The sequence below is a fragment of the Strigops habroptila genome, chromosome 2 (assembly GCF_004027225.2).
Source record: "Strigops habroptila isolate Jane chromosome 2, bStrHab1.2.pri, whole genome shotgun sequence".
Classification (NCBI taxonomy): domain Eukaryota; kingdom Metazoa; phylum Chordata; class Aves; order Psittaciformes; family Psittacidae; genus Strigops; species Strigops habroptila.
In genome coordinates, this window is record NC_044278.2 from 16,948,054 (window position 1) to 16,975,747 (window position 27,694).

General features: G+C 41.0%; 1 protein-coding gene across 1 annotated transcript; it reads left to right on the forward strand.

Annotated features, from left to right (window-relative positions):
- Window positions 1-603: 603 nt before the first annotated feature.
- IFT57 (intraflagellar transport 57) lies at window positions 604-19,981 on the forward strand. The gene is made up of 11 exons (XM_030471591.1): window positions 604-904; window positions 3,193-3,355; window positions 4,407-4,525; window positions 5,463-5,553; window positions 9,309-9,377; window positions 9,924-10,046; window positions 14,013-14,084; window positions 14,683-14,814; window positions 15,744-15,806; window positions 17,124-17,190; window positions 18,432-19,981. Exons 1-11 carry the CDS (start codon window positions 675-677, stop codon window positions 18,608-18,610), a joined length of 1,308 nt encoding a protein of 435 aa, XP_030327451.1. The 5' UTR covers window positions 604-674; the 3' UTR covers window positions 18,611-19,981.
- Window positions 19,982-27,694: the final 7,713 nt, after the last annotated feature.

A 27,694-nucleotide genomic window follows, 5' to 3' on the forward strand; every position in this document is an offset into this window, starting at 1 on the left:
AAGCTGCTCATGCTCAGCAGCCGTCAGTCAGCACCCCCAGGTCCTTTTCCATGAGCAGCTTTCCAGCCACTCTTCCCCGAGCCTGTAGCGTTGTGTGGGGTTGGTGTGGTTCAAGTGCAAGACGGGGCACATTATTGCTGCCTCTCTCAGCCTGCATGGTGGAACACGTTCAACAGCTTAGCATTAAATCGTGTAGAAGTTAAACCGAGGAACCAGCACAAAAGCCCCGTGCTGGGAACACAAGCCCAAGGTCGAGCGACCCGTCAGGCGGAGAACAGCAGCAAAGCTTTAAGAAACACAGCGCCCGCGGTGGCTGCGGGCCGGGCCCACACCGTCAGGCTTTATCCGCTGCAAGCAGTGTGAAAGGAGCCGTCCCTGTGGCGAACACACCGCGCCCCGCGCCGCGGCCCCACCGCCTCCGAGCGGAAGCGACCGGCCCCGGCGGTCCGCCAGCCCTCACCGCGGCGGCGGCGTTCGGCGCGGGGAGCTGCGCTGAGGCGGCGATTGGAAGCTGCCCCCGGCATGCTTCGCCTCCATTGGTGACGAGCGCTGGACAGGCGTGGCCTCTCGGCGCCCTGGGCGCGTGTGATTGGGGAAGGAGGTGGGATTCGAGGCCCGGGCAGGCGGGGATTGGTAGGGCCGGTTGCCTCGGTTACGGGCGGCGGCGCTCCAAGATGGCGGAGGAGGCCGCGGGTGGCGGCGGGGTCAGGCGGGGGGCAGCGGGGGACCGGGAGCGGGGCCGGGAGCGGGACGAGGAGGGCGCGGCCGAGCGGGGCCCGGCCGAGCGGGGCCCGGGCGCGGCCTATCACATGTTCGTGCTGATGGAGGAGCTGCTGGACAAGCTGAAGCTGCTGAGCTACGAGGAGGAGGCGCTGCGGCGCCACAACATGCGGCCGCTCTCCAGGTGCCCCTCGCCCGCTCCGCCTGGCCCCGAACGCGTTCGCGTGTCTGCGGGCGAGGGGGGCGGCTGGGGTCGAGGGTCGCGCCGCCCGGTATGAAGTTCCACGCGGGGGGGGCCCGCCGCGGCGAGAGGCGGGAGTGCGGCGGGCGCGGAGGCGGTGTCGGCGGGGGGAAAGCCCCGCGGGCGGTTCCGCCCCTGCGGCAGCATTATAAGGGGGGCAGGCTGGCTCTCGGGCGGCAGGGTCGGGTGAGAACCAGTCAGCTGCGCGGCTTCCCGTGGGGCTTCAAGCTTGCAAAACGGGAAGTCCCTCTAAAGGATGAGGTGTGGAAAGTGGGGAGTGACTTGGCCTTCCCTGCCCCCAGCAGGTGTTGAGTATTTGAGTGCCGGTGTATGTGTGCAAAAATGATTCTACCCTAAACGAGTTTCTTGTATTCAGGGTAACTGCTTGTGGGGTGTGTGTAAGGGGGCCTGGCCCCACTGAGTTGAACTCTGGGTTTTTCATATCTAATACATATTGATTTCATCCGTAATTTCTTGCTTTTTAATTATGGTAGGAGACAGGAAACTTGGGAAATGGGACCAGTGTGCTCCCAACATCCACTTGCCCAAATAACTTTTAAATCCATGTGTCAGTTTCAACCAGGCTCCACAGCAGCTGGTCACACAGTTTGACTTTCCATAGGAACATTTTGGTAGCAGGTGAAAAGTAGTCCAAAGTGTTATCTTGTTGGGAAAGAGGCTTGTGTATGAGCGCAGTGGCTGTGAGCTGGTTTTAGCCAGCTGCCAGATCATCAGTATATTTGGAGCAAGGAATTAAACCTTTACTTGTCCACGTTAGCAAGCAGCCATGTCTGTAAAGGGAAGCGTTTGGTTTCGAGTATCCGTTGCGCACATGAGGTATATTTTTGGGGGACTGACTGTGTTCTGACTACTGAATTCTTGTTAGGACCACATCTTTCAATTTAGTGTGATCCAAAGAATATCCAGATTGTGTACCTTGCTCTCTAAAGCAACCCAAAGCACAGTAGGTGGGGATGGGTGGAAAGATGGCTTCAAAAACCTGCTCCTGATCTGGGCTTATGCACTGATTTAGGTACACCAGCCTCTTGCCACTCCTGAGCAATGTAGGAAGAGGAAGAGGTTTGGGGAACTCTGGAGCAAAAGGAACTGGTTGTATCGTTGTTGTCAGGGAGAGTGTTTGAGGATGTTAAGAAGGGAACAGGAGGTGAGGTTACTGTGTATCACGTCATCGATGAGGACAATATGCAGAAAGAGGCCACATCTCTTCAGGCAATGAGGCTTCAGTGAATTTGTTCTCCCCTCCTCAAGTTTTCATGCAGTCACTTGCTGTCACAGTTTATTAATTTATTTATTTAATAATTTTTAAGGAGGCATAGTCATATACTCATGTACAGATAACCTTTCTTTGTGCTCTTTGGCTAAACTCCCTTTAATGGAGAGCAAGATGCACTTCTAAAACATTTTTTCAATGTGTTCTAAAGTAGATAACAGAGGCAAATCCACCCTGGCTTCTGGTGTCATGGGTAAAGCTATAAAGCTTCAGCAATGGATTATTTTAATTTTGGGGTTTTCTAGGTAGGCCGTTTGCTGTGTGATGTTGGAATTATCAATCACTTCTGCTAATCTATTCAGAGGAAGTTTTTCACATCTGAATTTTGACTTGCACTCTAAATCACTGTGAGAAATGCCTGAGATTTAGTAAAATCCTAGCTTATTAATGGCTTACAAACTAATGGCAATTGTGGATCTTTGACTTGTGATTCATTTGAGCTTTGAAGTATTTTATGTTATGCAAGTGACATTTGAATTAATCCATTGCATAGGCTCTTAATTAGTCTGTGGTGGTATTTTATGAAGTGATGGGGTGGATTCTGCATCCCTTAAATAGGAACAGAATTGAGCTCATCATGACTTGAGACTGTTCTGGTAAATAAGAGAGGTAACTTGTGTTTGTGTGGAAATGTTAATTTGGTGGTGGTTAACTGAAGCTGTATAACCTTGCTGGCAGGGGAGAGGAGTACCCAGTTTCCGTTTGATTCCTTGGAAGTCTGATGTTGATTAGTAGCTTAATCAAACAGATGAGCTGCATGTAGAAAACTTAGTCTACTGTTCTGTTATGTGTGAAACTAGACATCCTGAATTTAGTTCAGATGGATCACTCATTGAGAAAGTCAGTTAAAGAAGCTGCTTTCTAGCCTGTGCTGGCTTTTAATGCTGTAATAGCTTTAGGAGCTCAAAATATTTACCATCTTTTTCCCCTTTTTAAACAGGCACTACTTTGCACTGCCCACTAATCCCGGGGAGCAGTTCTTTATGTTCTGCACGCTTGCTGCCTGGCTGATCACTAAAGCAGGACGTCCCTTCGAGCAGCCACAGGAATACGATGACCCCAATGCGATAATATCAAATATACTCTCACAATTGCGATCGTTTGTAAGTGTTGAACTTGCTGTTTTCCCCAGTGTATTTCAAGGGTGTGCATCTCGTTCAGAAACAACAGTAATGGCACACTTCTGCTCCTGTCTGATGTTCCCGAGGGCTGGGCAGATTTTTGTATCTCTTAAGTGTGTTAATTAGTTAACTGGAAGTTTATATGGTCTGCACCTACTTGCTAATTTTTTGGCACTACAAAAATGGTCTTACAATATTATATATGATTCCAGTTAGTTTTGTTCCACATTCTGTAAAATGGATTATATCTGGCTTACTTGTAGTGCCACATATGTCTCTCATTTACAGTAGTATAATTTACAAAGATTTTATCTGGAAAGTTTACACGGTGCTTGTGATCCTGCTTCTGCCACAGTCAATGATATCGTTCATGGTGAAGAAAATGGCTTAGAATTATGTTCATGTTTTCCTCACTTCTTATTTTATTGTTGTTAAGGAGTAAGACGTTGCACAAACTGCCAGGAACTATTGGGATTTTTTTCAATATTAAAAAAAAACCCAAACCCGAAGGTCAGGAGAGTGTATCAACTTATGGGAAATATGATCTTATGTAAGGTTATACTGTGGTGCAACTGTGAATGACGTTAAGATCACTGTTCGTTAAAGGACTTAAACCATAACAAACTAAAATGCTTGTTCTGCAGGACAGCAATGAATAAAATATTTATAAATAAAATCTGGAACAAACAAGGCAGTGTTGAAAAGCTGGTGGTTAAGTCTCAGTACCTGAGTTTCTCTGTAGCTGTTCTTACCTTGCCAGCACATCACTTGTACACTTGACCATGTAGTTCCCTTCTGACTCTTCTGCTTCCTATGAGTATCCTCTTACCAGGTGCTTAGAGACTTCTGCATCTGTTCCTTGGCTTGTTCTGTTTTCCCTTATGTTTGCCAGACTGGAGCTGCATGGGGGAAGAATATAAATTAACATTAGTAAAATCTTCATGCACAATTGACACTTTGGGTTTAGTGTAAAAAATCTTGTTACTTGGATTGATGGGCAGCTACTAGTAAACAGTATATCTCTTTGTTTTAGGGAAGGCCTGTGGATTTTCCTCCCTCAAAATTAAAGGCAGGTTACGGAGAGCAAGTGTGCTATGTTCTTGATTGTTTGGCTGAAGAAGCCTTGAAATACACTGGTTTTAGCTGGAAAAGGTATAGTACACTTTTAAGCATTCTCCCTTATGCATTGTTTTCCAGTAAACAAACGTAAGTTGTAATTATAAAGACAAAACATGGTAATTACTGAAAATGTCTTACTTGATGTTTCATAAGATGCAGAATTCCACCAGGCTTGAAGCAGTGGGACCAATTAATTCCTATTGCAATTTCACACAATTTAGTCTATCACCACCAAGGATGAGTTTGGGCTGTTACCAGACTTAGCTAATCAATAAAGATTTGACTGGTGACTTTTTTTGGTCATTTTCCTATGGACAACTCCTTGTTAACCTGACAGTTGAGTTGATGTCCTCTTAGGTCTTATCATTCAATAGCTAAATTTTTGACCTCTTCAAGTTGGAGGTACACACAGTATGTGAGCATGTTACAAGTATGCTACAGTGTCTTTGCTTATTTAATCTGAAGGAAATCTTGGGAGCGATGAGATGACAGATAATTTCAAGTATATGAACATTTCTTAAAAAGTGTTCTTTATTTCATTCCTTCCCTGTTTGGGGGAAATGCATATAGCTGTGTAATGTCTACCTTGGAAATATTTTACTGTTACTTCTGTTCAGTACGCAGATTCAACTGCAGGCTGAAAATAAGTCTGTGGTGACTTGCACTTGAATTTTAAGAGGTTAGACCAAAAGAGAAAACAAATCAAAATTTACTCCCCAGATGCCTTTGTGGTAGGAATGTACTGTACTGCTTAGAATAGTAACTAACCCTTACTTCTAAGACAGATAAACAAAGACTTTTAAGGCTGAGTGTTAGTTTTATTTAAGTACATGAGACTCTAATCATTGACTAGTCATATTCCAAATCATCCGTACTTCTCATAAAATGTTTTGTTTGCTTAGGAGCAATTTACACAGGTATTTATAATTTGCTGTGTTTAAAAGCTCTGTTTTTCTTGGAAATGATTTAGGCCAGCATATCCAACAGAAGAGCTAGAAGAAGAAGAAATAACAGAAGATGATGCAGAATTAACACTTAATAAGCTGGAGGAGGATGTTGTGGTAGGTTTACCTGACTGGTTTTGATTGTAATTGGTCAACTATGAGGAAATTTTTACTCACAGCTCATTTTGTTCTTCTTTGTTTAAGAAGTCTTTTCAATTAGCTGTTCAGTTGCCCTTTTTTTCCTGCATCTCCATTCCTGCATCGTCAGCTTTTCTGTAGAGTTTTCCCGTTTCCTTTCAGATAAGGTTATTAACTCTTTGGGACAGACCATATATTCTTATGTGCATTTATAGTTAATGCAAAGTGAAGTGGAATCTAACCATACATTAAAATTATATAGATTCAGAATTGTTTGTTTTCTACTGATACAAGCTGTTGATGTTAAACAAACCTTCAATCTCTGTTTACAGAATTGGCTAATGTTTGGTAGAATTTGCCCAGCACTTGCTTAATAGAGTGTTCACTGCTGTAACTCAGATTTCAGTGCAAATGGGAAACATTAACTTTGGTACTTAGTTGGTCTGAAGTTCTGGGAACAGAGTAGACAGTAAAGAACTACTGGAAAGAGAGCATTTATTTAAATACACCAACAAAGACCTAAATAAAGGTTGCAGAATTGTTTCTTTAGACAAGGGTCATGGCATCTCATCGCTGTATATTCCATGAATGGAATGGTAATATCCCATCATCCACTCTGACTGCAGAATAAGCCTTTCTCTGTGCTTTGAAATACTTCTTACCAACAAGATGGCAATGTTTGAGGATCAACTGTTTTATTTATTCCTTGTTATCTCTAATAATTACAGTGAAGTTGTCTATGAAGCAGCCTATGAAATATACCTGTAAGTTTATATATGCTTTTAGGACGTACTGGTGGATGGGTGTTGAACAGAAGTTACTTCTTGCTGATTGGCTTTCTCAGAAGATTATTTTCATGAGAGATGGAATCTCATTGTGAACTGATAGCATAATGTGATCACAAGACATTGTCATTTTCACAGGCTTCTGTCAGTCTTGAAGTGAGTCTTTTTACTGCTGACTTAAGATTTTTCTGAAGAGGGAAGTTAGCTGAAGATAAAGTGAAAATTACAAAAGGAAGTCAGTTTCACATCTGATTTCTCCAAAAGCTGATGAATCTTTGCAAAATAAATGTAGATGAAAACCAAAATACTGAAAGCTGTGAGCCTGGGAGTGCTCATTTGCTGTGTCAGTAAATTACTTGAGGAGACATCAGTTTTCTGGAGTGGTAAGGCCCAGCAATACTGGGTAGAAAATGCCGTAAGTATCCCATTTTTTGTGTTTACAGTTTTCAAGTGCTTGGGAAAAATTAAAGGTCATAAAAGTTGAAAATAAAACACCAGTAATGTTATCATATCGTTTTGATTATAGTCCCAATTTGTATGCCACAATAGTCCACAAGAATGTAACATCAACTGTTTGATTTTTCTTCTTCCTCTTCTCACAGTTTTCCTCTGTATCATGCTATTTTTCTCAATTTTATCAGCCAAGAAAAAATCCAAACTCTTATTCATAAATGTCATACAATATGCAGATACTGTGATGTGGATGTCTGGTTTCATTTTTATCAGCTTTGGAGCCTCTACAGAAAAAGTCTTGAATAATTCTGAGAAGAGTAAGCGACATTCTGTACTGCGTGTTTGATCAGTCTCAGAAATGTAAGCTGTTGGCTAAAAGCTTTAAATATGAAAACAGCCAGCAGTCTGCTCTTTTCTGTGTCTCCTTAAGGTCCAAGATGTTTAAATTGGGAAGTGGGGATGAAAGAGTTAACTAAAGCACACTTGAAACCCTTCAAAGAGCTGGATTTGCTCACATCTCTGTTAGCTCTTCCTAGTTTGTGAGTTAATAAAACTGTTGAGCTAGGTTTATACCAAGTGGATCAGCACTTTTTAAGGCTCCTAATGGTTCTGTGGATATTAATTATATGCCAGTGTAAATTTTTTCACCAGTCCATTGTTGCTGCCAATATATCTTGGAGTACTGTGTACAGTTCTGGTGTCCTCAACATAAAAAGGACATGGAGCTGTTGGAGCGAGGCCAGAGGAGGGCCACGAGGATGATAAGAGGGCTGGAGCACTTCCCGTATGAAGACAGGCTGAGAGAGCTGGGGCTGTTCAGCCTGGAGAAGAGAAGGCTGCGTGGTGACCTCATAGCAGTCTTCCAGTATCTGAAGGGGGCCTATAAGGATGCTGGGGAAGGACTCTTCCTTAGGGACTGTAGTGGTAGGACAAGGGGTAATGGGTTCAAGCTTAAACAGGGGAAGTTTAGATTAGATATAAGGAAGAAGTTCTTTACAGTGAGGGTGGTGAAGCACTGGAATGGGTTGCCCAGGGAGGTTGTGGATGCTCCATCCCTCGCGGTGTTCAAGGCCAGGTTGGACAGAGCCTTGGACCATGTGGTTTAGGGCAAGGTGTCCCTGCCCATGGCAGGGGGGTTGGAACTAGATGATCTTAAGGTCCTTTCCAACCCTTACTATCCTATGATTCTATGATTCTATATCGATGTGTCCTGGATGTATTAGCTGTATCCATGGTTGAATTTAGCAGTATTTCTAGTAGTTGAATGCTAATGATGAGGTTCATTGATTGTTCTTTGGTTTTGATTCTTCTGACTAAAATTGATGTGGCTGACAGAGACAAGCCTAGTTCAGTAAATCTTGGGGAATTGAGTAGTCCATTTTAGGTAGCCAGCAGTAACCATTGAGGCTGGGTGTGCCAAGAAACCTGAACAGTTCTGTTTCTCAGTTCTGATAGCTAGTCTTGTTGTTATGATAGTGTTGTAATATGTTCTTCTAAGTGCTGCACAAATATATATTGCCCATTAAGCAAAAGATAGTCCCAGTCAAGTCACTGTTAATTTCTTGCAGGTATTCAGGGGACTAGGGGCAAAGATACCAGAAGAAAATGAAGTGGTCTCTGTTAGTTAAAAACTAGGTAACAGAGGAATAAGCTCACAGGTTTTCACTGTGTCTTGAAGGGTTCTGCCTAAGACTTGTGTTATTGCAGCTTTCATGATTTGTCTAGAAAGGAGGTGGACAATGAAATTTGACTTTGGTGGAGAAGATAGTTAACAGAAGAACTACAGAAGGACAACATATATAAGGGTGAAGTGTAAGCGTGATAAAATGGCAGGTGAAATTCAGCATAAACAGAGGGTAATGCACAGATAAAAGCATCTTTGACTACTTATGCGGTGATGGTCTCTGAGCTGATTGCGGTCACTGAAAAATGCAATCTTGAGACTATAATGGAGAATTCTATAAAACCATCAGCCCAGTGTGTAGTGTCATGGGCACGAAAACTGATCGATTGCCTCAGTTTGAATTGTACCATTCTCTGTGCTTAAAATGTGGCATCATTCTGTAACACAAAGATGTAGTGCAAACAACATCTTGAAAACTATGTTTAGGTCTGATTGTGGTTTGGTTTGGTTTTATTTTTAAGGCAGAGCTTTCAGAAACCCATAAGAAATAACAGTTACCATCCAGCTATTGGTAATGGCCCATTTGATGTGAAAGGGCTTAGTCTGGGTTGGTTTAGTTTTTAAATAATGTGCCTTTAGAACACTTTCCCTGAGGGAAGTGTGGGCTGGCTTTTATCTTTCAGCTTGTCCCGGATATTGTCTCCTCACAAGATTTTAAGTAAATACAAACTCCATTGTCATAAACTCTTCATGTCTTGTTTTGTTTAGAAGTACAGAATTTAATACTCCTTGTCCTGTGCTCCTGCAAGATAAAATTATGGCAAAAGATTGCTCATTACTTACTGAAGTTTTCCTTTGCAACTTTTCTTAAGGAAGAAGAGTCAGACAACGAAGAAAATTTTATTGACCTGAATGTTCTAAAGGGACAGACATACAGATCAGTAAGTTGTTACCCAGCAGTCCTCTCTCTCGAGATTTTTACATCTGTAAAAATGCATCAATTTACTTCTGTTGTATTTAAGTCTGAAAATCTTTCTCTAGTCTAAACTTGGAAAAGCATTCCAACTGAAATGAATCAGCTTATTTTAAACAAAAATGTGCAGCCAGTTTCTAAACTGATATCACTGCAAGGTTGCTGGAAACATGTGCAAGAAATTATTGCAGACTTTTAGGGAAATGTGGTATTTGTTTCCCTAAAGTTTAACACACACACCCCCCACCTGCTGTTTCTGGTATTTATTGTAATTTCTTATTATACACTTTTGATTCTTTTCAATTTTCTTTGATGAGAAAATATTTTGATTACTAATCCTTATGAATTCAAAGAAAGCCATTAAAGAAATTTGTTACATCTGTACTCTAGATCATTCTGGATATAAATATTTTTCTGAATATGAACACTGTAAGCTATTGTAACATGATTTCTAGTAGTTCTCACTGATGAAAATGATGGTATTTTGTGTATAAACTTTGTGATTTTTACACAGGACATGAGCGACACTCCAAAGCATGAGGAGATTTTACAGTCCACGACAGATGCAGTAGAGTGGAATCTGGAAGTGGAACGTGTGCTTCCACAGCTGAAAGTTACAGTCAGGACCGACAATAAGGTATGTGAGAATGGATTCGTGTGTGTACACTTGGTGATTAAAGCGTGATTTCGATCAATGTTGTTACCATTTTTCCTTTTGTCATGCCAAAAATTGTGAATAATGGGCTCTCCAGTACTATCTTGCCTGAACCTTTGTCATTTACTTTGACCTTGGAAGCAATAATTTTCAGTAGGTTTTTTTTCCCAACATTATGTAAGAATATTTTTTTTCTGCTACTTACAGGGCACTTTATTTCTATATATTTATTTCCATATATTCATTCAGTGGAAACTTCTTAAATTGTTAAACATTTCCAATGTATTCACACTTTGAAAAATTATACCATCAGTCCAGTTTAGCGGCTGATGATGATTAAAACATCTTCCTGGAAGAGAGCTAATGAGCTGCTAATCTTCAAACTGTTCCATTTGTCAACCACATGAAATGTTGATTGTGCGGAATTCATCTTGCTGAACTTTACGTGACAAGAAAGTAGGTCTGTACCTCTGATCTAGCCATCACGGGCTCTCATGTTTAGCAAAAAGGAGTCAGTGCTTTTTCAACTGATTTTACTTACCTGTCCAGATATCTGCCTCTTAGAAATGTGTATTTCTCTCCATAACCTATTTCAATGAGGCTAAAATGAGCATCTTAGAAATACTCATTTAGCTTTGACAAACCCAGGACTTACTTCTGGCATTGCCATATCCACTCCCTCTAGGAGTTTGTATAGCACACACAGATCAGCGCAGTGTTGAAACTGTTCATTTGTAGTGACCTGCTAGTTGGGGTGTTGGAGCAATCTGCAGCATTGCTACAAAACTCAATGAAAGATAATTATCTTGCCGAAAATAGGCTAAGCTCTCAACTGTCTGCTAAATTGCTTGCCTGTTTTACGCTATACTGCATTCTTTCATGTGAAGAATTGCCTGGTTTGAGCCACCTTTCTGTGATCCTTGGCAAGCCCATCTGTCACAGTAAGAAATTAAAACTCTAATAGAGACATACAGGGAAAATTAAAGCCACTGTAAGAATTGAGGTTTATTAGCTTCCAGTTTAATGCACCATCTCTTGGCTTTAAGGAATATATAAAAATGAACATGAAAAGAGGATTCTTCTTTTCCTAGCTTCCGTGCTGTCACACACAACAGCAGATAGTGAGTGAACCTCGTGGGCTGAACAGCTGTTGGAGATGCTTGGCTGTGCTCTTCTGAGTTAGAGAGACAGAAACACCAGACCTTTGGTAGTTTTGTGTGTCCTATGCGGGGGGATATCCTCACTTCAAGTCAGTGGAACTGCCTGTGATTGAAGGATGGCATGTGTTTAAGTGTGCAGCTGTTTAAGCCAGGATTTGTTCTGTACCTGTACACTTGAAGTAGCTGTATCCTCCAGGATCAGGAATTCCTATTGCTAAGGTGCTGCAGCCCAGCCCTGTGCACCTGTGCTCTCATGGGTCCCCATCCCAGACTCATGGATGCAGCTGCTGCTTCTTTTCTGTTTTGTTTGCAGGTTCAACTGGTAGCGAAGTTAAGCATGCATCACATAAACACACAAAAAGACCTTGGCAAGGCCGGCTACACAGACTGCCACAAACAAGGCCCTGTCTTCAGCAGCACTTGTAGGACTCCCATAAAATAGAAGTATAGACAGCCAAGCTGCCTTCTTCCTTTTCAGTTAATTAAGATTGAAGTTCCATGATGAAAGCACACCCCCCCCTTCTCTCTAGATTCACAAGCACGTGCACACATGCATATTCATGGCTCCCTCAACTATGGTCCTTGTCTCTGTCTGATCCCCCTGCCTGGATCCTGGGCACTCTTAACTGTTTCATTGCTCTTCTATTTGTCGGCTAGTCCAGCTTGATGCTTGCCAGCAAACAGATGGACACACTCATGTTCTCACCTTAAGGCCACTACATTTGTGGGTCCCCATGAATATACCCTGTGCCTGCCTCGTATCCAGGCCTGGATATAGGGCCTGTTACTCAACAGATAGTTCAGTTTTAAGTCTGCTGTGGAATTTTTTGCGTGCACAACAGGTTTAGGGAACATGCAAACACTTGCTGTCACCACCCCAGCAGCTGGCACCAGCAACACGGGCTTGTGACCTGCAGTCCCGCTCCAGCTGCTGGCACTGAGCCCCGTACTTGCTTTACTCACACACCGGTCCTTCCCAGTACCCAGATTTTGGGATACACACCAGTCCTGCCTTCGTGACCAGGACCCTCACCTGCTCCTGTGCCTGGCACCAAGACCCGCCACTCTCTAGCTGCAGGCACCACAGGCCTGGGGCACCTGCAGCCTTGACCTGATTCCAGTTGCTGGCCCTGTATGCCCTCTCACCAGCAGCTGGCACTTAGTCATTGCAGCACTGACACACTCATGGGATAGAGTGAGACTGCACAGAAATATAGTTTTAAAGATTTAGGAAGAAGATGAGACAGACTGCAGTGATCAGGCATAGGGCTCGGGCAGACAAGTGGAATGATTGGCAACAGTTAACATGTGACCAGCCCCTCTTGTACCCTTCTCTGTTCCCTGCTTTGTGCCTCACCAGGCCCCTTCCCCTGCATGTTGCTTCATCAGTTTGCATAGTTGCACCAACCCTACCCTCCTCCAGAATATCCAGAAGCTGCAGGTTTGCAAGGGCCACATTCAACTTCTTTGAAGTGACGCTTGCAGTTTCTTGACAGCCCATCAGTTAGTGTAACTGATGAGCTTTGTTTCTTGTCCTTGTCTCTCTTAGTTTTTGTCTGACAGGTCTGTGTCTCCCTAGGTTTGGTTTTTTTCCCTCCTCCATTTCCATATCATTCCATTTTGACAAGATCATTGATCAGATAATAGCACTGATGCAAATATTATCACACTCCCCATGCTCTTTTCCATTAGTGTAACTGGCCAGGTTTATTTCTTGTTCCTGCCTCTGTTATTGTTGTCAGTCAGTTTTGTGCCTCTCTCTGTTTTGCTTAGCATCCTTTTTATCCAAGTCCTTGGCCAGATAATCCTAGTGAAGCAAACACTGTTACCTTCCACCTTTCCTTACAGTGCCTATTTTACAAGAAAGTCTCCTAAGGTTTGATTTCAAGTGATACAGATTTATTAATGCAGGTTGGTTTGGGTTTTGGTTTTTTTTTCCACACCTAGGCCAGTACAGTGCCAAAAACTTAAAAATCTTAAACATGTTTTTTAGCATCTTCAGAAACATAATACTGAAATAGCAGTAGTTCTGCAGTGCTGCTACTCTGCTTCATTTTGAACTCTTGAGTCTGTCTCCAGCTGTGCTTTGGGTCTGGGAGGTGTAAAGAGTTTGCACTGATAAAGAAAAATTTGTCACAAACCTTGGGAACTGGAATTGATTTCTAAGTAAAAGATGCCACCTATCAGGTTAAACCAGCAGCTCTTGTCATCCCCCATCCCTGAGTCTGTGTATGTTTCCTATGACCTAGCAGCTGAAAGTAATTTTCCCAATCCTAATTTTGTCCCACTATCAGAAAACAAGTTTAGGTATTTCTGCCTCTATCATTTCTTTCCAATCTCTCCTGGTAACAGTAGGGGCTAAGTAGCAAAGGAAGATCTGATAGTCTGGAACTGGTAGTCGTTGGGTATTTGAAGCACTCATTTTGTCTAAGGATAAGGTGAACTAGTGCAGCCATAATCAGTATTTTCAGTATTTGTGCCCAGAGTGGTTTCAAACAGAAATAGTTCCATGAAGATCAAACAGACTCTGAAAAGCATAGCTACTGTGGTGTTAGAGAGATGTCAGTGTTTGTGTATGGATTTGTCTGTCACGTGTGACATTTAGGAGATTTGTAAATTATGTCACATTAAGCAAGTGCCTCTGGATATGAACATAGCAGTGGCAGAATGATGCATGGTAATAGTCTAAAAGAGAACTGACCCTGCCTTGCATACCAGCCTTTGCTTAGTTACTGGAGAAAGATAAAAGTTGTACTGACCTATGTTTACTTTGTGGCATCTTTTTTAGGATTGGAGGATTCATGTAGATCAAATGCATCAGCATAAGGATGGAATTGAATCTTCTTTGAAAGAAACTAGGGTATGTCTTGTATGCGCAGAACAGTTCACTGATCTGTCAGCATTTTCCTTTTCTCTTTAATTTGATAGATGTTAAGAATTGGATTGGTTTTTTTTTTTGTTTTTTCTCTGTGCTAACACTGTAAAACACAGTAATGGTGATTAGGGACAGTGGGACTGGCAAAATACCTGGTGGGAAAGAGTTGTATGTATGAGGTTTAACAGAGATATTAGGGTTCATTAACATATGCATTACCATAAGTACATCCTGGCTGCAGAGGGCAAAATAGAATAATACAGTAATACAATATGAAAACAAGTGCTGATAAAAAATAAAATCAAATAGGTCAAATACTGTTGTTACAGTAACTTACTGTCATTGACATTTGTAATTTATTGAGGGTGAGAGAGTGATGGAAGCGGTAGAGCTTGAAATATATGGTTTTGATGTGGGCAAACTAGAACGCATCAGGAATAATCTTTTGTTGGCTAAACACAGCCTTTCTGTACTATTTTTCTCTCTCACTTGCAGGTTTCCGTTTCCTTTCTTAATTACAGCACCATTCTAATACCCTTTGTGTATTATCTGTATACTGTCAACTCACAATATGATTTTCTAGGGTTACCTTGACAAACTCCATAATGAAATCAGCAGAACATTGGAAAAGATCAATAGCAGGGAAAAGTACATCAACAATCAGCTGGAGCACTTGGTTCAAGAGTACCGTTCAGCGCAAGCCTTGCTGAGTGAGGTAATGCACTGATCTTTTGTTGTTGCCTTCTCTAGTATTAACTTGCTATTAAGTAAGAGTGAAGGCAAAGAAGACTTAGCTGGTGAATTCTGTTGGATTTAAAGCAGAGGAAATGTTGATTTTTCTGTCAAATTATATAGTTTTAAGCTAAACTAGCAATTTTTATTCAACTATTCTACAGGGAAAAGTGAATGGTTTTTTGCCTGGATAATATGTAAATCTGTTGCCAATCTTGAGCAGCTAGTAAATTGCTAGTTCTGCTTTCCCTGTGAAGTTCACCCATCTGTGATGAGTGGGAAAACTACAGCCTTAGTCCAGCACTTATCTCTTACATTGATTACTTGTGCTAATGTGCACAAAGCACTCTGATTACTTCTTTGCTTCATTTAGTTTTTATGCCAATAGAGTGCTGTTTGAGAAGCTTTTTGATCCCCTAGGTGGGAGGCCTGTATAAGCTGCGATTTGGCCAGCCCTCCTATTTGTGGGCATGATGTCAAAATCAGGCTAACAGGATTTGACCTCTTGTGCTTTCTGTTTGCCTTACTGTTAAACTGTAAGAAACTGCAAGGTCATAATTTGTTGTTGACAAAGAAGTATTCTTGGTTTGCAGGACTCATTTCTGTCTGCATTCTGGTAAATATTCTTTATGTTTATTTCATCATGTATATGATCAGAAAACATACTTCTTATTGTGTATGTATTAGGACTATTACAATTCTTAAAACTGCTTTAATTTTTTGAAAGATAGTCATTACAGGGGCTGATATTTCAGGCCAGTCCTCATGTGTAGTGCTGTAAACGTCATTGGGACTTTGTGGGAGAGTTTCTAGAATTGGGATGTGTGAGAGCAAATTTGGGTGTTCTCTCTGAGCTATCTGCATACATTTCTTCAGCTTTGTCATTACAGCAAAAACCCTGTTTCTTTCCAGGCTAAAGAGAAGTACCAGGAGGGAAGTGGAGGAGTAACTGAAAGGATTAAAGTGCTCTCTGAGGTAAAACACATCTTCCTGTAATTTCTTTTGCTTATTTTAAAACAGAGTTGGCATTTGGTGTTTGCAGTTTTATGAACTCAGCTATTGCTGATTTGTTCTCTGTTAAAAATTAATCTGTTTAGTGGATGTGATATAGTCCAGTCCCTGAATTTTAAACCCAAGCTGCCATTGATTTTTAACTTGTGAATTGGGCAAACTATTGTAAGATCTTAATTTCCTCAGTTTGTAAAAGATGTTCTGTATTTTATAACCTGTATCCTACAATTATTGAGGATTAATCAAGTTGTGCCCATAAATTCTTTGGAAGAAGAAAAGTTTAACTTTTCTTTTTAGTTAAAATTAATAATTTGAACCTTTCCTCTTCCAAGCACTTAAAAGCAATATTTGACTAAATGGTAACTTTTCCATAGTAGTCAAATCATCTTAATACTTGAAACTATTTTTCTGTTTGGTTTTTTGGGGTTTTTTATTTTTTTAAATCAGTGCTCTGACAAATTTAAAGAAAAATCCCCAGATTTTTCCTAACTGCCTCCATATGTGGAGTGTTTCTTGGCATCTCATTTAGAATTGTTGCGTGATTGACAAATATTTCAACCCTTTGTCCAATTCAGAAATTATTTTTTTAATGGCTCTGTTGTTTAGGTTTGAAAACCCCATTTTATTCATTAGACATGTTATAAAGTGGAATAGTCATATAAAACAGATCACACTACAAGAATGTGCTGGAAATTGTAAACCAAGTTTGAGATGGTTTAGAATAGAATAGGTCTGTTGGAAGGGACCTACAACACCCATCTGCTCCAGCTGCAGTAGGTATATCAGTTTTCTAGCAAAGATTTCAGAGTGTATGGATTCTGCATCATTAGAACTTCTTTCTATTTCACAGTTACTTCTTTAAGCTTGAAAAAGAGAGTACAATGACTTCAGGTTTATAATGTGTTTGTGCTTCCAGGACAGCTGGCATGGTCATTTGGTGAATGTCTGTGGGGGTATTGGTTCCAATCTTCCATCCAGCATCATACTGCAATACTTACACTGTTGTTTTCACTGGTTTGGGATCTGCAGGTTCTCAGTAACACTATGCTGTTTGGCCAACTTGCTACTCTCTTTGCTGTAATTTTTACAGCAATATTTTATTTAAATTAAATTTTTCTTAATCTTTGAAAAAAATTGTTCCTCCATTTACAACAACAACAAAGACAGATTAGTTCATTTTTTTTTTTTTACCTAATGCAGTTAGTCAGCAGAGAATTTAATATTGGCGGGTTTTTTCTATTTGAAATTCATCTGGTTTAAGAAAAAAATATCTATTTTAAGATTACAGAAGTATTAGAAAGAGTAAAGCAGGAAACAGAAGAGAAAGGAAGCAGTATGACTGATGGTGGTAAGTATGATTTTGCCTCAAACCAAACATCCATTTTCTCAGTGACAGTTACATAACTTGTCCTTTATGAAAGAAAAATAAAACTAGACCAGAGTGAGTGACTAGTCTAAACTATCAACATTAGAATTTGAAAAGGTGTCTAAGAAAATCAGGCGTCTAAACCTCTTTGAAAAGGTTTCATAAGTCTGCAGAAGGGAGAGATTCCAGGATTTCCCCCTTTGGTAAATTATTTGTAAAAATTGGAAGAAAAAAGAAAAGAAAAATGGTTTTTGTCTCTGCTTTGAATAGTTATCAATCCACTGGGAGGAATTATCACATAGGTTCAAGCCCTTTTACTCTAAAATAGTTACTGGCAGTAGTTGTTAGATTCCCTGACTAAGGCTGGCTGGAGTCAGGGAGAAAATTCTTTTTGGTGTTTTGATGCTTGGACTTATTTAATATTTAAAACTACATAACAATTTGAATTCATTTGTTTCGGGCTTGGGATTCGGTTGTTTGAGATTTTTGCTGATAAATGCATTCTGTTGCAAATGTATAAGGAGTATGATTGCAGAAATAAATAGATGCATGTTACAGTAGGGCTAAATATGCAAGCTGTATCCATATTTAACTGTAACCATTACAGCTAATTTACCTAAGTAGCTGGTAAGCATTATTGTTTAAGGAAATTTAGTGCACCCTTGCTTCACTGCAAAGGAGCTACTCGCCTGCCTCACAATACCTTTTCTGTATTATGGCATGGCCAAGCTGTCAGGGTAAAATCTAGAGCCCAGAATTGTAAGGAGCACTATGATGCAGCAGCAGCATCCCTCAGGTGATATTAGTGGGAAGTGAGGGATAAGCGACAAAGTATGGAGCACAAACCAGTTTAATAGCTTTTCACAGGCAAGATGTGAATGTGACTTCAGTTCTCTACCAAACCCCAAGTCAGGTATCAGGATGAAGCTTTCAGCTGAGCAAAACACACCATTGACAAACCTATCTCAGTGTTGATGCACATCTTTATGCAGATCTTAGATGTCAAGAAGACAGCAAAATTGTCATCGCCTATTTCTATCTTTAAAGTGTCTTGCATATTAAAAACGACGTATCAGTACAACCATATCTTTAGAGTAGAATGCCCTTTTGTTCATTCAGCTCTTCAATTTTAAGGTGTAAATTATAGAAAACAATGCTTTAAGTAGCTGACAGAGTTGCACTGTTTTTATATATATATATATATTTACTTTTTTTTCCAACAGCTCCTCTAGTGAAGATTAAACAGGCCTTAACAAAACTGAAGCAAGAAACCATTCATATGGACATACAAATCGGTGTAATGGAACACACATTACTCCAGTCAAAGCTGAAAGAGAAGTCCAATATGGCTAGAGATATGCATGCAGCGATGATTCCAGAAGCCACAGTAGGTGCCTATTAAAATTGTTTGGAGCTGACATGGTTTGCCCGAAATACAGTTTTTCTACTGTTTGTTATTTGATAATTCACAAGTTTCCTTTTTGTTGGGGGAGGGGGTTTTTCTTTCTTCTTGTTTGTTTTTCACAAGATGCTTGTCATGCACTTTTAAGAAGTAACATGCACACTTTGGACTGAACATGGAGCCATGTGTAGTTTTGTGCTGTAAAGATTTACTGCAGATCCCTTCCAAATATGCTAATAAATTCTTATTAATGAACCTCTCTACTTCACTGGAGAATGTTACATAGTGTGAAAGTCTATAGAATGATACTGACAGCCTGTAATCTTGATATTCTACAGTGCTGAAAGAAAATTGCTTGCGGAAGACTTGAAAGGAATTTTGAGTGTCTATTACTGCCATTTACATGCATTCATTATCAAGTATTTAGTTGATGATATTGAAATAATACAGCATTGCCCTTTCTAAAAGGCTGGGTCAAAACTGATACCAGTTGCAAGTATAAGTTAATTGTTGCTTTGAATTGAAGTTTAAGAATTCAACAAGAAACTAACATTTTGATAATACTGGCATGCTCCTAGGGCAGCCCTACCCAAATTCGCGAATGGACAACTACCTTGTTCCTCACTTGGTTTTTTTGAGTTGTCATCTAGGCAGATTGGTATGGATGTTTTTTGTAATTATTTTTATTTTTACACTGTCTCTAGCAGGAACTATGATAACAAAATCTATAGAAGACCAAAGAATGTGGAAAGTACTGTTTGGAAATTGCTGTTGGCTATATCATTTTTTTTTCCATGTGTCGTCATGTCTCAGAGTCACTCCATATTAGCATTGGATCGATTGCTGCTTTCATTTATAGTATGTAGTACAGCTCCATGGACATTTTTGGATTATTCTTCTTTTCTGTTCTTGAGTCAGAACACTTAATTTTCATCTCTGTTAAGGAAAAATGTTGCCAAATCTAGTTGTGTAATACGGAATGAGAAGTAGGAGGAAGGTGCTGGAAATGGAATGGCAGCAGGGAGCTCCCTTTGTCTTGGTAAATGTGTAGGTAGGGAGTGATTCTAGACATTATTGGTAATGAAGGACCGTGGAACAAAGAAATAACCTTATTCAATTACTAGTACATCTTTTTGGTTACCATTATTCATAAGTCACAGACAATACTGGTACAATTCCGGTGATATTAAAATCCTCCCCTACTTCTGTAGGCAATTCCACTCACTTTACAAATAATTTCTCTCACTAAAGGTGAGTGGTATTTTGCAGAATCGGTGGATCAGTTCTGCGTCTGAAAGTCAAGACACTTGACACAGTCAGTACCATGTGCCAGTTTCTTAACTTTGCTGTGCTTCAGTATTTCAATCACCAGGAAGAAAAGGCCCATCAGATTTTAATAAGTGAAAAGCTGTATGTAAATGTCAACTATTATAATTTACCTATGCAAGCAACTGCTGAAAATCTCTATGAATCACAGTGGAAATAGGTTTTCAACTTATTTTGCTGCCTACCTATATCCTCCCACATTCAGCTTAAATTAGAAAAGTTATTATTCATGTTCCCTTTGTTAGGTGGTGTTGCTATTGCATATTTACTTTAACAGTGGGTTTACTTCAACCTAAGATAAAGCAATCCCCTTCTGCATTGCCTGCAAAGCAGCTCACTCATGCTTTTTGATTGCAAATGTTGTGCTGTGTAAATGCTGTTTATGTAAATACTCTGTCCCAAAACCTACTTCTTCATGCTAATATAACAAACAATTAATCAAAAACCTTCTCTTATGAATTGAGCCTTTTATTCTACTAGAAGTGAATCTGTTGAGACAAGCATGGCCAAAATCCCTCTAATATGGTAGGAAAATCTCCAGAAGAAAAGCTATCCTCCTTTATGCCTAAGTAATTCTAAAATAGTGTGCCAATTATATGTAGTTAATGAACATTATTTTTCACGCTACTGTCTGAAACTGCATTAATCTAAGCAGGACACTTCTGCTATTGTCTCAAGAGTGCTATGTGGCCCTTAATTGTTATCTGGCAAAGAATGGTATTTGCCTATTTGCACAGTAAAACTACTTGACCCTGCTTTGAAAGGAGTCTTACTGATCCAGCAAATGGCCACACCATCTTCCTTAAAAGCATGAGGGGAGCAATGAGGTCTGTCACAAGCAGCCTAAAAGGCTGTTCTAAAAAAGCAATGATCTGTGTAATTATGCCACTGCTGGATCAGTGCAGGAAGCAGAAGCCACATTAAAATTAAATCCCTTGATTCACATCTTTCATCCATCCTCATTATCTAACGCAGCGTCAGAACTGAAAACCAACAAAACGAAGGTGTCCTTAAGTTAGTAGGGATGCATGTGGAGCTGTGCTGTGCTATAGAACAGTCTCTCTTCTTCTGAGAAATATTTGGGACAGAAGGACTATTTGTAGAGTTAACTTTTATATACAGCTGTCCCCTTCCAAGGTCTCTTTTAACATTTTCAGTCCTCTGAAATACATCAGCATGGGGGCATGGTGTGACTGTTACACTTCATGAATAGAAGCTAGCTGTAGACAGAACCAGAAGTAGCACAGAAGGGACAAGGAGTTTGATTTTTTGAATCTGGTCAGAGAAACCATGGGGTTTGTCCTTGCCGTGAGGACTGCAATAGTTCAATCTCTTTTATGTGGCCCCAGGGAGAGCTGAGACTTGGCCCTCGGAAGCGTGTGGCTGAGGAAGGCTCATCAGTAACCAGCTCACGCTCCTGCATGTACTCCTCAAAGCTCCAGGAAAGGAACACTAACGACGTTATTACTTGTTAGGGTTTCTGCAGCTCTGAAATCCCTCTGAACCTCATAATACAACTCAATCTCTTATTTCCCTGTGCTGTCTTATCTCTAGGCTAGGATGTTACGGGTGCAAGTGCCCTGCTAGGAACTGGAGTAAGCCTTAGTGCTTGGAACCCTATTAGAGGTGCTGTTTACAGGCCATTTAGTATGTTTGAGAGCGATGTTAGGTGCATTACCGTCTAACTTTAATAAATGTAATATTCCAATCCCCATTCTCTTCTAACGTCAGCAGACGGCATGATTTGCGGAATATTATGTGCTATGCTGGTAAAAAGTGCAAAATAAGTGCTGTATTTTTACCTCTTAATCCAATTCTTCTATAGAGAAAAGAGTGGAGTTAGTGGCTTAGTATTGAAATTGCAAGAGTTTAATAGTGGCTTTCAATCGCGTGTCAAGAAGTCAGTATTTTGGTAATGACACAAGTAATCACTTGAGCCTGCATCGATAAGTGCTGTGCAGGAAGGTGAACCACAAGTTCACATGAATTTGGGAAACCACCAACTGTTACAAACAACTCCCGGATCTGGTCATAGTATTCTCACTCTTTTCTGCTGATGGCAATAAAGGCTTTTTCTTCCCCCCCCTCTGCAGGAGAGGAACTTCAGGGAAAATTCTTTCTTGAAAACAAATGCCCACCTACTATTAAACATTGTCACTTTTATTGGAGTATAGCTCTGCTGTGCACCGTGACATACAAAAAAAATCACTGTATTGCTAATTGTAAGTTACAGTAAGAGCAATTAAGTCATCTCTGCATGACCTATAAAAAAAGACTAGGCATAAATGAAGAGCCTGTATGTGAACATTTCCAGCTTATGAGCTCTTAGAATTTTGCGTCCAAATTTTGCGGTCTGGGCTTCTCTCCAAGTTTGACAAATGTTAATTAAAAAAGGAAGAAATTAGTGTGATGCTGTTTCTTTCCACGCTGGCTCTCAGCCTGCTGCCTGAATGTCAATGCTGCAGTGTGCCTTCACAAGGCAGCTGCACGTGCATGCGCACATGAGGAGGCATACTCCTGCCTGTCAGTTGGTCGAAACTAGCAGTAGACTTCAGCAGCACCACAACGTGCCTGTGAAGTTCCCGCAGTGACACTGCCTTCCACTTTCTCGTTGATGTATTAATGTTTTAGGAAATGGTTCAGTGTTTTCTGACAAAGGCGTGAAGCAAAATTTGGGAAAAGCCCAAGGCCGGTGAGATTAGTAACTGTGAGCTTAAGTAAACAGAGGATATGAGCACTGGCTTTTCTGCATGAATACTATTCATAGGTGGGGAATTTCCACAGGAGGCTCCGAGATTGCAAAAGTGCTTTTTGTCTGCCACTTCCTCCTCTCAATGTATTTCTCCCTTCAGCAAACACCATTACCAGGGCTTTCTCAGGTATTACCTAATACTTAGCTATTGCTCCAGGGCTTGGTGTTGCTGGAAATGTCTGCCTTTCAGCCTCCTAGTAACAGCCTTGCCATTTTGCAAACAGTTATTCCCAGGGAACACTGGTATCAGCAGGGTTGAAAGGTTTTTACTTAGAGTACATCACAATTTGAGAAATGCTAGTCTTTCACTTACTGGCTATTTTCACTCTGTTCTTTTTCATTCCTGGTCTTAAGTAATTAAGAGTGGTTGTATCTGTACTCCATCCCAGAAGTGGCTGAGATATGCTTGTCACTCACGTGTCTTAGCTACCTGTTGTAAAAATGAACAAAGATGAATGCTTTAAGGTCAGGAATACAAAATAATTCTTTCTAATGCTGTTCCTCTTGATGACTCACTAATTCCAATTGTTCATTCAAAATATTTTCCTGTTTCTGTGGCTTTAAAGGAAAGTACTTCAAATGGCATCTTGGTGTTATTCAGCAGTGACATGAAGATTTAAAACTGCGTACAGTAGGCAGCATTGCTGGTCCATGAACATTTTACCTTCTTTCAAAGAATCCATTTGGGAAAGAACAGAAGCCAGCAGTCAGACCGGGGGAGACAGGCTGTTTGTGAGTTTTTTCCGGAAACTAGTGCTAAAGAAATGGTGCCCAAGGTTTCAAGAGGTTTGACAGCATCTGTCGATCGTTGCTTCCTTTGTTATAGGAAGTGCACAAGTTCACAGTATGATGGCGGGAGGGATTTCTGCAGGGTTTGACAAATGCTATCAAACAACAGTAAAACCAGTGAAAACTCTGTGATCTTAGAGTGTCACTCATTAATTTTGTACTAATCTGTCTAGCAGCCATTTCATTACAGCCTTCTGTAGAGTGCCCATATTATACGCTCAGATAAAATATACTTGAAGATTTTCATCATCTTCAGCTGTATCATACTGACAATAAAGAATAAAAAATAATTGTTCTGAGAAGACTTTGTTCCTGGGGCAGAAAGGTGTACTCAGGTGCGGCAGGTTTAGAGAGGTTTTTTGCTATAAGTGCTTTAAATGTAAGTACAGTACTTTAACATTTCTGTTTGAGTAACAATGTACTTAATACTGGGTTTGGGTTTGTGAGACCTCTACTGAAAAACAGAGATGCAGGTAACTGTGTAGAGAAGATGAAACAATTGAAAGTCAGATTTTCGCTTGGTTGTGAACAGATTGATAGACAGGTAACAATTCAAACAGAATGAAACAGCTCCCTTTAAAAAAATCTCTTCAATATTATCTTTGCCTAAATATGGAAAACATGACTTCTCTTGGTTATATTCCCTTCGTTGCTTTTTGTTAATCTTCATCCCTCTCAGGTACACAGCATACTCCTCTGTGATGATGTTTCCCTCCAAACACTTGAAAGTTTGACAACATGATCTGAATATAACCGATGCAGTCAGTCTGTCTGAGCTGCTGCTAACTTGAGCGGAAACTGCCTGCTGTGTCTCTGTAGAGTGCCATGTGTAAGCAGCCGCTGCTGGGAGGCCTGCTGACATCAATTGCTGTGGGTGTCAAGGGGAGATAAGAAGCAAGAAGCTGGCCCCACCTATCCTGTCACACAAACCCTGGTTTCTCTACAGGGTATTTAAGAAAACCCTGTAGGAGGCTGTAGAAGGCCAGGCAGACTGAATTCACTGTTACATACAGAAGGCAGCCAAACACCACGGTGCTTGTCGCCCTTCTGCTAAAAGTAGCTGATCTCATTGATTGCTCTAATCTGGGGGAAGAGAAAGCAGTGGTGAAACCAGGTGGTAACATCTGTGCCCAGAATGTATCAAAGAGCAGAAAATACATAAACTGCTCACAAATTCAGATCTTCTCCTGGTAGACTTGATCTCTTGGGTTTGTTTTGAGGGCCAGGCTAAATGTTCTTCTGAATCAGGATTAGTTTTGCTACTTCACCTGGATTTTTGTGGATCTTCACCACTTCTCTCTTCATACGCTGTAACCTCAGAACTCTGGATGGATCTGCTTATCTTTTTGTCTAGAGGAGAGATGTCTTTGTGTTGCAGTTTTCCAAACTCCTTATATTTCAATCACCTGCTATTGCAAAGGAACTTCAGTCTTATCTGCATCTTGAAGAGCTGTGCTGATACTCAAGGTTTCAAAGCAGCTTAACTTGACCTTTATCAGCACAAGGTTTGGCTAGGAGGAGGGAACCTTTCATTTGTAAAAAACAACAGCAAAAGAGAGGATGTTCTATCCAGGGGTGGCAGAAAAGGAGAAATGAGAGAAGATATTGCCACAGGATGTAGCCTTTAGAAGGTTACAACATTGCCTGGAGGACCCAGATTTTTATTCTGTGGGGTGCCTCTGAACACCCAGATTTGCCATTCCTGATTTTAGCATAGTGACCTCAACCTAAAGCTTTGAGAATATAGCAATGAACAGGACCCACAGCATACAGAAAGATCTCTCACTGCACAACAGTAAACTAGTCTGCATCTGAGAAGAAGCAAGGCATTGATTTTTTAGTTACTCAGAATACAAAATACCAGTTTATCAGAGTGAGGGACCTTCTGACAAGCAGAAGATAGAGCTTTGCTGTGATGCAGCAAATGCAACAACGGTAAAGGACTATGAAGTCTTTTTATGACTCTCCATTTTATATTTCACCCCAGAGAATGCTGATGCCTCCTTTTCTAAGTGTGCTAGCTCCAGTATACAGATCCTGATCTTTAAACCGTGCTTTGGCAAATGTATCCTTTGTGGCTCATCTGTGATCGATTATACTTTACTCAGTGCCATAATTGTTTACACCATGCCACAGTCTTCCACTGGGTGAAAACACAGACAATGGTGCCAGTGCTGATCTGATCTTATTGGCCATTTGAAAACAAAAGGCATCTGTTTCCAGCGGCTGGTCAGGTTAGTACTAGAAGTCACTTCTTGGTGCTTTTCACCCTGTGTGGGAAGACAGCTGCCAGGGCTCAGGGTCCCCTTTCATTCAGGACCACCTCCCTAGAAGTGTGCAGTGCTAATTCTAGCACTGACCTTGCCTTTTGCAAGCTGCGCAGGCAAGTTTTCACACTGAGTCACTACAAATGGTTTGTGCAGTTAAAACAGCCAAAAGTGTCAAAATGAGTCATATTTTTCTACTGACAATTGCTATTTCGAGTGGCTGTTTTACGTTACGCTTACTGGGATACCCAGGAACCAATGGTTCTCCATTCCCAGCACATGACCAGCTAGGGCAGTTACACCGCTCGTACTGCTGAGCCACACCTCGCTCTTGCCCAGAAGTCATATTCCTGGACGTCCGTGTCACCCCATCAGGAGGAGGTGACTGCAGGTTTCTATGAAAAGTTGCTTCAGGCAAAGAAGGGCATTGCTGTCAGTGGCCACCCCACATACCCAGTGCCCCTGCCTTGGAGAGCACTCAAAACAGAACTGAGAGCATCTACAGCAGTACCCGTGTGCAGAGTGAAGAAAGGCAAGGTTAAGGACCTGGTAGTTGTGATTACTCCTGTGGAGGCCAGACTTGGAGAACAAAAGCTGGTGAACATGAGGAAACAATTGGACGTGCCCACGCAGAGAAACAAGCCCAGGCTGCAGCATGAGAAAAGTAATTTGTACCTGGATGAGGATGTTTCTGTGATGTAAAGGGGCAGAAGGTAGCTACAATTGCAGAGAAAGCCAGCAAGGAAGCAAAAGCACTGGAGCAGATATATTTTCTGTGAGAGCAAACAGCAAGAGAAAGGCAGAGTTGATAGGAGAAAAGTGCAGCTCACTTAAAGAAGAGGGAAAAAGAGATATAGAGGGTGGGAAGAACAGACTGGTATGAAATTGGAGTTCACTACAGCCTTGACATAAGCTAGCATAAATCGTAGTACTTACCCCCCAGCATATGCATGCACACAAACACCCCAAACAAATAAACCACTCTTACATTTACCGGAATAATCTTTGGTGTTCAAAAGCCACAGGAAAAAAGTCAAAGGAAAAAAGGAGAGGTGAAAAATCAGGGGGAAGTCAGGAGGTCAGGTGAGGACGGAGGCTAGGCAGCTTCAGAAACAGATACACAAGCAAAGGAAATTGTAAACGGAAAGAGAAGAGGAAGGGGGGAGGAGGAGGAAGGCAGAGCCCAGTGAGCTGAATATGCTGGAATAATGCTGGATTTTGCATAGGCCTCCTTTGTTAGCAGCTCTTCCAGTTCTGCTCTCTGAATAGCTGGAGCTGTTCCGGCTGTTATGTAGGGAGCTGTTACATTATCTGCTGCAGCCACAAAGACACAGTTAAACAGCGTAAACCGTTGCAGGTGTACAAGTAAGACCCTACTTGTAACAGCTACAAGTCGATAAAATTAGCATTGAGGAGAAAGGGTAAAAAAATTCTTACACTAATCCTTTCCAGGGCACTGTGTTTTCCCTCTTGCTTTTTTCCCCTCCCGCTTTGGAGATGAACTGCATTTATAGGTTGTTACTTGTTAGATGAACAGGGTTTCATTCTCAAATATTGTATGTCCAGTATAATTTTGCAAGCAATTGGGAAATTTCAAGCAAAACTAAAGCCGTTTTACAGTTTTTTCAGTTCACCAGTGGTAACTCCAGTAGAGTTCCTGTTGAACACTTCCTTTTTTCCTCTTTGCAAGTTCAAATTTGCTGTCAAAGGGCAGAACCCACAATTATCACATCTGGCAGGTTTAAAGGCAGTTATATTTAAATCAAATAGTTGCAAAAACATCTGTTGGAGACCAGCTCCTTGGGGAAAGCCATAACCTAAAGTTGCCTCAAATAACTTGGAAAGTAACTTCTTCCTTGTTTCTTCTTTGTCCCTGCTCGAAACCAAAGACTTGTGACAATGAGCTGGTTGAAAATACTCTTGTGTAACCAAATTCAGGTGGAAGAATGC